This window comes from Saprolegnia diclina (assembly GCF_000281045.1).
Source record: "Saprolegnia diclina VS20 unplaced genomic scaffold supercont1.141, whole genome shotgun sequence".
Taxonomy (NCBI): Eukaryota; Oomycota; class Saprolegniomycetes; order Saprolegniales; family Saprolegniaceae; genus Saprolegnia; species Saprolegnia diclina.
In genome coordinates this window covers 48,065-56,132 of record NW_008246208.1, presented here as the reverse complement: position 1 = coordinate 56,132, position 8,068 = coordinate 48,065, and the positions used below count along the sequence as shown (strand labels likewise).

The window sequence follows — 8,068 nt, the reverse complement described above, 5'->3', positions numbered from 1 at the left end:
ACCAAGTACCACCTCAAGATCACCGACATGTACGGCACCCACAAACCGCGCCCGCGACCCCGGGCGACACCGCCGTCCGCCGCCGATCAAAGAAAAATGGACAAATATGACCAAGAGGTGGAGGAAGAACTCGCCAAGCTCCGCACCAACGGAGGCGAGTCGACGCAAGAGGTCGTGGCGTGGATTGACGCCGCGATTGCCGAGGCCGTTCGAGCGCACATACGGTAGACAACTTGTCAGATATCATCTCATAATGGCAACGTGGCGGCTTGGCTTTTGGCGCTTATTCTTTGGGTATGCTTGGCAGACGCACGAGTCTGTGGTTCGCTGCGTGCAGGCCATTCGCGCACTCCACGCGGCAGAAATTGACCATTGCGGCACGAGCTCGCTTGTACTCTGCTGACCGATGCGAACACGACAAGCCACGACTACACAGGGAGCAACATTAACCTTGGACACCAAGCAGCACGGCTGGGGGCGTGGTGACATTGCCAAGTGCAAGTTCGATGAACACCAACATCCAGGCTTACGATCGTCTCGGATGGATCCCTTGGTCAACTCACAGACTCACGGGTGGCAGCCAAAACGACGCATAATCGAACACCGAATGTCATCCCTTCTTTTTCTACGCAGATGGCTGGCTTTCATCCCTTTACAGTCCATGCTTCACAGTTGCAGATAACCCAACGCGACGCCGTGCATGCCAAGCGCCAATGTGCCACGTACTCTATTGGCCACCATCACCGAGTCAAAGCCCACCTCAAACACCGCAGATTATATACGACAACAGTTCATTGGTAGATGAGACAGTGTAAACACACATAGCGCACAGTTTAGCCAAAGCGGACGGCCGGCACGCACTGCGAGTACCACTCGTCCTGCTTCAAGCAGTCGAGACCGTCCTGGCACGACGTCGCACCCGTGTAGCCCTTGCCGCCGCACTGTTCCCACTGCTTCTTGGCGTTGCCCGAGGGCGCGCTCGTGGGCTTGGTCGACGGCTTGCTGGACGGCTTGGCCGAGGGCTTGTCGGTCGGCGTCGGCTTGTCGCTGCTCGGTGACGGCTTGTTGCTGCTCGGCGCCGGCGTCGGGCTCTGGCTGCTCGGCGACGGCTTCGGGTCAGAGCCGCACGAGTCGCTAATGTAAATATCGGCGCAGTTCCAAAACTGCTCCTGGCCCTCGAGGCCGACGCCCGGGTTGTTGCCGCCGGCGTACCACCAGCGAAGCACGCAGTGCGAGTCGCCGTCGCACTTGAGATCCTTGGGCAAGTTGTACTGCATCTTGAAAAAGTCGTTGCCAGCCGGGAGCGGCCACTGCTTCTCGCCGTTGGGCTGTGTCAGCGTCTGGAAGCACTCTTCGGTCTCCTTGTCGTCCTTGCCGTTGAGCTTGCAAATGCCAAACTCAAAGAAACCCTTGTGGTTGGCCGTGATTTGGATGTTGAGGTCCAGCGTCTGGCCCGGCTTGTAGCACGCGCCGACGGCCTTGGCGCCGAGCTTGGGAAAGAGACCGTACATGCCGCCCGTCTCGTGGTCGCGCGCGCCGTTGTACGGGTCGCCGCAGACACCGTGCTTGCCGCCCTTGGTGCCGCCAATGCCGCCGGCGTTGAGGCCGTTGTCGCTGTAGTTGATCGGGATGTCCTTGAACGCGGGGAGGCGGCCGATGTAGCCGCGGTGGGGCGGCATCACCATGCGCCCGTGGGCCTCGGTTTGCGAGATGGTGGCGGCGAGCACGGCAGCGGTGGCGAAGACCTTCATAGTTGTGGTGGTGTAGGCAAAAGATAGAATGAGTTGAGCAACGCCGAGTTTTGGTGTCGTCTGGATCTTGACGTGGGCTGAGAATCGATCGCTGCAATTCGAACCACATCTGGCACGCATGTGATGCGCTGGCATTTCACATGGTGCGGACGTCCCACCTCTTGGTCGTCCGTCTGTCTCTCTGTGATAGATACACTCTACCTGTGCCTCTGGTATTTAGCTATATGACAGCGGCATATTATGAGAACACAGACGAATTATCGAAAACCAGAGGCAATCAACTCCCAATCACCGTGTGCACGAGCGTGGAGCGTGGCCATGTCAACGCTCACAGAAGATCAAGGCGGCGGTAACGCACCGTAGAAAGGCCGCCGTCGGAACAGTCTGCTGAACGAGATCTTTCTTCCTCGAGGAGACCACGACCAAGTGCAACCTGAGACGGCGTGTGACGAGGGGATTCACTATCGTATTATGTTGCATGGCTCCTTGGATGGGATATCGTTGCTCGCGCGATAGCGCTGCGTCGGTCAACAGCGAATCGTTCTAGTATTGCGAGAGATCACTGTCCGCTATCTCTTACTGCCCAAGTAAAAATCGCTTTCAACAAATTAGATTCAAGGAAATGCATAGTCCATTGACAAATGGTCGATTTTACATGCACCCAGGATGCAAGAACAAGCACGAACACGGCGCCGACTCACTGAAGGATGAAGAAGAGGGCAGACACAGATAACAAATACAATGTACCAAGCGCATCCACGCGGCAGGTTCGATGCGACGCCCCACTGCATAGATGCGCACGTCCTCCGAACGCTGCACGTTCGAATGCGCGAGCGACCACCGCGGTGTGTGCGACGTTTTGGATCGGCAGCTCACATTACTCACTCGACCTCGTACCCTAATATGTGTCTTGCAGTGCTCTGGCTGGCATTACGGCGCCGATCTGCAAGTGCAATCTGAAAGTGCAATGTGGCGCGGCGCCAGATCCAGTCAGACCCTAGGACATGGCGCCAGATGTGTTCGATGCAAACAGTGGTACAAACTGGAACACGAATCGTCCGACTCTGAACTTTGGATCTGCACGACAGCATCGCGTTCCGGCTCAAGAGTCGCGCCAAGTGCCAACTTGTTCATTTTCCAATTTCCAGCACGATGCTCAAGACGACGGCCCTCCTCGCAGCGTTCCTCGCTTGCGCCACGACGCCCGTCGAGGCCCACGGCCGCATGCTCCACCCGCCGCACCGCGGCCACATGTTCCGCCTTCCGCAGTTTAGCTTCTTCCCCGAAGACTATGACGACGATGGGCTCAGCGGTGGTGGCATCGGCGGCACCAAGGGCGGCAAGCACGGCATCTGCGGCGACCCGTACAACGGCGCGCGCCATCACGAGACGGGTGGCAAGTACGGTCTCTTCCCCAAGTACGGCGCCAAGGCCGTCGGCGCGTGCTACAAGCCGGGTGCGACCATGGACATTGACATTCAGATCACGGCCAACCACAAGGGGTACTTTACCTTTGGCCTCTGCAAGCTCAACAGCAAGGACGACAAGGAGACCGAAGAGTGCTTCCAAGAGCTCAAGCAGCCCAACGGCGACGCGCAGTGGAAGCTGCCGGGCGGCAACAAAAAGTTCTCGATGCAGTACAACCTCCCGTCGGGTGTCAAGTGCGACGGCGACTCGCACTGCGTGCTTCGCTGGTGGTACGTCGGTTGGAACAACCCGGACGACGACATCAACGGCCAGGAGCAGTTTTGGAACTGCGCCGATATCTACATTAGCGACTCGTGCGGGTCGGAGCCCAAGCCGACGGCGTCGCCTGTGCCCACGGACGTGCCGTCGCCGGACGACAACCCGGACGACTCGGACCCGACGACCAAGCCTAGCGAGAAGCCGACGCCGAAGCCTAGTGACAAGCCGACGCACAAGCCCACTGACAAGCCGACGCAAAAGCCCACTGACAAGCCGACGCAAAAGCCCACTGACAAGCCGACGCAAAAGCCCAACGACAAGCCGACCCAAAAGCCCACTGACAAGCCGACCCAAAAGCCGATTGACGTCAAGGACGCCAAGAAGGCGTGGGAGCAGTGCGGTGGCAAGGACTACACGGGCAACGTGGCCTGTGCGACGGGCCTCGAGTGCATCAAGCAGGACGAGTGGTACTCGCAGTGCGTGCCCACCAAGCGCTTTGGTTGATCGCTCCAATCGGTGACTGCGTCATAACTGAATGTAAATACAAAGACTGTGCACACTACTTTGTTGGTTGCTGGGGGTGATTGAGCGGGGATCGACCGATCGCTGTGTCCAGTGATGCTACTGCTCAACGCGTACTACGCCGCTGACATTGACTTGGTTCGCTCGTTGGAGATAACGAATGGTCATAGCTTGCTGCGACAGGACGTTGTAGGCGGTTGTTGTCGACACGCGAGTAGTTCTCCTCGCATAACTTGTCACTTGGAGTTGTCTTTGCATTGATTGTTGTGCTAACGGTTAGCGAAAATGAGTTGCAACGCTCGTTCTCTTGATCTGTGCAACGGTGTTGTCAGTTCTTCAGCGCTTTTGGTATATATTACCTAGACTTTTGCTAACAATCTCAGTTGACACTTCTGACTCTTTGACAGTCTATTCTACTAGTAGTGCAAACTTTGGTGCTGGCTAACGTATGAAAAAGAACCATGTTTGCGCTACGAATGGACATCTGCTATGCTATTCCAACACGAGTTTCATTGATCGTGTCTCGTTGACTGGATTTTTATTGGTTCATCTCTCGGCTAACTCCAGTGCGCTTCATCGAGCCACACACAATTGCTTTTCTCTCGAGCTTTCAACGCCCTCTCAAAACATGAACACCACCCCGTACGAGCTTGAAAACGGCAAGTATGCCACCAGCCAAGGTGAGAACGTCGACCAGAACGGCATCCTCATTGGTCAGTGGAAGGCGGGGATCTTTGCGTGCTTTGATGCGTGCGTCCCCAACTGTTTGATGGCGTGGTGCTGTCCGTGCATCTCGTACGCGCAGACGCGCCACCGCTTGAACGGGTCCTTCTGGAGCTCGTGCTGCCTCTTCACGCTGTGCCTTGGCCTCCCCATTCTCTGCATCCGCGGTGAAGTCCGCGACCGCTTCCAGATCCCCGGCAGCTGCTGCGAGGACATTTGCTGTGCGTGCTTGTGCCCAACCTGTGTCCTCGCGCAGGTTGCGACGCACACGGAATCGTACACGCCGGGCTCGTGCGACTGCAGCCCCAAGGACGTCTTGCTTGGCTACAACGCCTAAGCCAACAATTCGCTTTGCAGTATAGCGTGACGGCGGTCCATACTACCTTGCTAACACATATATGCTATGAAAAAATGATGCGTGCGTTATAAATGAATGACTATGGCATTGGAACTACGAAAAGCCCGCGTCATCGACAGCAAGTCTATTGGTGGCATCGCGCTCGATCTTGAATTGACGCTGCTCGACAAGCAAATCCATCGTAAAGCGAATCGTCTTCCATGTGAACCTTGTCCCACGGGTCTCTGCGCGGGCGTGGCGAAGCGCCGCGTTTTCCCGCGCCGCAAGTGCACCGTCCACCGTCGCAGCCAACTCGCCAATGACAAGGTCGATTGCAGCCTCAAGAATGTTGTGGATGACCTTGTCCATGACGCCGTCGAGCAGCATATCGGCGACCGTCTCGGCGGCGCTCACGAGATATTCTGTGCCGAACACGGAGAACGCGAGCCGCCCCATATTGATTGCGGCCATTTTGTCCGAGATCTTTTGGCGCACATGGTGTACAAGTGTCCGGTTTCGGAGCGTCGTTTCCCACATGACGATCTCGACCATGCTCTGCCACGTAGGACAGTAAATGCGCTCGCCAGGGTGCACGACAAGTGTTGTGCGATACACGAGCGCCGGGTGCGGCACAAAGAGGTACGTAAAGACAATGGCTATGATGTCGCTGTTGGTGTCGTTGCGGAGCTTGATGCCCATCGTAGTACTTGTTGCTTGGTGAAGAAATTGAGAAGTGAGCGATGGAAAGCCTGCAATCTGCGCAGCCATAACCCGATACGCTGATAATTTACGGACAAGTATATCCGGAAGTATCAATGTGTCGAAGGTCGGGGTTCTGTGACTGAATCGGTTGTTGCGGGTCCTCACGATGAGGTAGTCCCTCAACGCCGCAGTACTTGAATTTTTATATAACAGGAATGGCAACTTCGTCCTGCGTCTGAGTGAACATGCTGCATGTACCTGCAGATCGGATAGTTTGATAGTTCCAGATAATAATGTTTATCCGGACGTAGCGATATATCAAGTGTACGGCTACTGAGACCGAATTCGTTGTTGCGAGAGCGCTTTTGCGGACAGTGCCCCAACGCCGCAAAACTGAAACATTTGCAGTGCCAGAAGTGGCGGCTTGTAGTCTGCGTATGAGTGAAGCCATCGCGATGTGGGATGCACGAGGGTCCTCACGCTCACTGGACGCTTTTTGGGTTGACTGCGACGTCGCTGCTCGGCGACCCTGCTGTGCAAGCTTGGTCTCGACTGGTTTGGTCAGCATTTCGAGTACAGCACGGAAGCATACATCAACAACGTTCTAGCCTGTACAACGACTTGCTCGTTTGATCGACCCCTTTTTGTTTGGGGAGCGTGGAAGTGACAGGAAAGGCCCTGTGCAAGGACACATCCCAAGTGTATTCCGTGCACTCGGGGCCTTTAAATATTGATAAATTTTATCAGTACTCAACAATACATTGAGCATATACTAACATTTCATTTACAGTCATGAAGCTGGTCTTATAGTGTAGCGGTTATCACGTCTCCTTGACGTGGAGAAGGTCCCCGGTTCAAGTCCGGGTAAGACCAAACATTTTTATTTTGCGCCTGTCGGTCATTGGACACAACGGATTTTTGGCATCGACAACGCGGCGACTGGGGTTGCATCGCACGTGAATTGAACTTGGTTCATGTAAAGCGTTTTAAATGCGTGACTACAGTTGCACGAGCAATGACCACTGCACCGCCACTACTCGGTCCTCAGGTTGCCCGTAAACTTGTTGCCGTAGACGATCGTGGCTGTGGGCTGAATGCCCAGTGGGTTGGGCGTCGAGTGCTCTGCAAACCAGTGCGAGACGTTGCTCGTGACGAAGCGGAAATACTGCCGAAATTGCGTCGTGGCCACCGGAAGGGACTCGTGTGGCGTCCGGTCCGTGATCCAGTACAGCTCGTTGGCTTGCGGCTCGTAGTACCCATCACGGTCGGGGTCCAAGACACCGTGGAGCACGTCCGTGTCCCCATGAGCACCGACAATATCGTTCTCGTCCGCAACGACCGTGTTCCAGACCTAGTCGAATAGACACATTCGTAACCTTACCCTAAGGATGAACGTACCCCGCAAGACTTGGCAACCGTGGAAGCCATATAGATACCACCTTGGAGTTGGTGGTATACAACCCAGCCACGTCCCCAGCGAATCTCAGCCCACTCGTGGTGCGCTTCGCCAGCGCCCAGAAAGCGCTGGAGCTTGGCAGCGGACGGCGCTTCGACGTGGAGTCCCGGGCGACGTTGGGAGGTGTCGGCCTCGACGATGCCTTCGTGGATCGTGAGGTATCCTACTTGACCGTTCTCGTTGTGGTGGCGACAGCGGTTGAGCAGCGGTGCATAGCGCTGGCACTCGGGCGGTAGTGTCGCCTCGGCTTGGCCAATGATGAAGGGCATCATGTTGACCTGGAAGGGCTGAGGCTGCCTCTCGCCATCGACAATGTGCGTGAGCGGCGGTGGAAAGGTAACGAGTTGAGAGCGGTGCGGGATCGGTGTGTCGCGTGGTGTGTCAAAGGGCAGAAATACATTGCCAAGTGGGACGTAGCCGCGCTGGTCAGTTCGGAGTTGCGCCCGCCAGATCGCTCGGAGATGGTCGACGATGGTCTTGAGAATATCGTTTTGGCCTCGCAGTCCACGCAGCGAGCTTCCGTCGTCCAGCGTACCGAGCAGGAGAAGACGTACGACCGAGTTGTGCCACAATGGCGCCGGGGTCATATCGACAATTCAAATATTGTTCTTCCGTCGCAGATCGAAGCTCCGAGCATTGTGATTGGTGGAGAAAGAGCCAATCGCATGCTCGCCGAGTGGATTTACTTCTGGCTTTTCTGGGAGTGTACTAGTACAGGCACACTGGAGGTGGCACGAACAGTCATGGGCCATGACTCATGGCCCGTGACTGTACCAGATATCATTGCACATGGGTACATAATAGTTTTGGACCATGTACCTGTACCCTGGTGTTACCGGCATGTCTTTCGCCTTCAAGCTGACGCTAGAGCCAGCGATTGCCCCTGAGAGC

At 56.0% G+C, this 8,068-nt stretch overlaps 6 protein-coding genes and 1 non-coding gene across 7 annotated transcripts in view; 3 read left to right on the top strand and 4 right to left on the bottom strand.

The window, feature by feature from the left end:
• Positions 1 to 774: 774 nt before the first annotated feature.
• On the bottom strand, positions 775 to 1,764 carry SDRG_16643 (hypothetical protein). The gene has a single exon (XM_008622859.1). The coding sequence runs from the start codon at positions 1,749 to 1,751 to the stop codon at positions 834 to 836; it is 918 nt and encodes a 305-aa protein (XP_008621081.1). The 5' UTR covers positions 1,752 to 1,764; the 3' UTR covers positions 775 to 833.
• A 1,069-nt stretch (positions 1,765 to 2,833) lies between these two features.
• SDRG_16642 (hypothetical protein) lies at positions 2,834 to 3,999 on the top strand. Its single transcript, XM_008622858.1, has one exon. It carries the CDS (start codon positions 2,904 to 2,906, stop codon positions 3,939 to 3,941), a length of 1,038 nt encoding a protein of 345 aa, XP_008621080.1. The 5' UTR covers positions 2,834 to 2,903; the 3' UTR covers positions 3,942 to 3,999.
• Positions 4,000 to 4,587: 588 nt separating this feature from the next.
• SDRG_16641 (hypothetical protein) lies at positions 4,588 to 5,019 on the top strand (the record flags this gene model as incomplete). The annotated part of the gene is made up of 1 exon (XM_008622857.1): positions 4,588 to 5,019. One exon carries the CDS (start codon positions 4,588 to 4,590, stop codon positions 5,017 to 5,019), a length of 432 nt encoding a protein of 143 aa, XP_008621079.1.
• A 114-nt stretch (positions 5,020 to 5,133) lies between these two features.
• Positions 5,134 to 5,718, bottom strand: SDRG_16640 (hypothetical protein; the record flags this gene model as incomplete). The annotated part of the gene is made up of 1 exon (XM_008622856.1): positions 5,134 to 5,718. The coding sequence occupies one exon, from the start codon at positions 5,716 to 5,718 to the stop codon at positions 5,134 to 5,136; it is 585 nt and encodes a 194-aa protein (XP_008621078.1).
• An 803-nt stretch (positions 5,719 to 6,521) lies between these two features.
• SDRG_16639 lies at positions 6,522 to 6,594 on the top strand. Its single transcript has one exon. It is a non-coding gene; the product is annotated as a tRNA-Val (tRNA).
• An 84-nt stretch (positions 6,595 to 6,678) lies between these two features.
• On the bottom strand, positions 6,679 to 7,768 carry SDRG_16638 (hypothetical protein). Its single transcript, XM_008622855.1, has 2 exons — positions 7,120 to 7,768; positions 6,679 to 7,072 (listed from the first exon to the last, which is right to left on the bottom strand). The coding sequence occupies exons 1-2, from the start codon at positions 7,762 to 7,764 to the stop codon at positions 6,755 to 6,757; spliced, it is 963 nt and encodes a 320-aa protein (XP_008621077.1). The 5' UTR covers positions 7,765 to 7,768; the 3' UTR covers positions 6,679 to 6,754.
• Positions 7,769 to 7,918: 150 nt separating this feature from the next.
• Positions 7,919 to 8,068, bottom strand: part of SDRG_16637 (hypothetical protein) — a gene marked incomplete at both ends in the record, with an annotated part of 1,254 nt that continues 1,104 nt past the window's right edge. Inside the window, one exon of the mRNA XM_008622854.1 lies at positions 7,919 to 7,945. Coding sequence (XP_008621076.1) covers positions 7,919 to 7,945 — 27 coding nt within the window. The remainder of the gene's footprint in view (positions 7,946 to 8,068) is intronic.

Excerpts from the sequence above, each read along its gene's own strand:
- SDRG_16642 (XM_008622858.1), top strand. The coding sequence starts at position 2,904 with ATGCTCAAGACGACGGCCCTCCTCGCAGCGTTCCTCGCTTGCGCCACG.
- SDRG_16643 (XM_008622859.1), bottom strand. The coding sequence starts at position 1,751 with ATGAAGGTCTTCGCCACCGCTGCCGTGCTCGCCGCCACCATCTCGCAA.
- SDRG_16638 (XM_008622855.1), bottom strand. The coding sequence starts at position 7,764 with ATGACCCCGGCGCCATTGTGGCACAACTCGGTCGTACGTCTTCTCCTG. Across the intron at positions 7,073-7,119 it reads CGGTTGCCAAGTCTTGCGGG|GTCTGGAACACGGTCGTTGC; the intron begins GTACGTTCATCC and ends CTATTCGACTAG.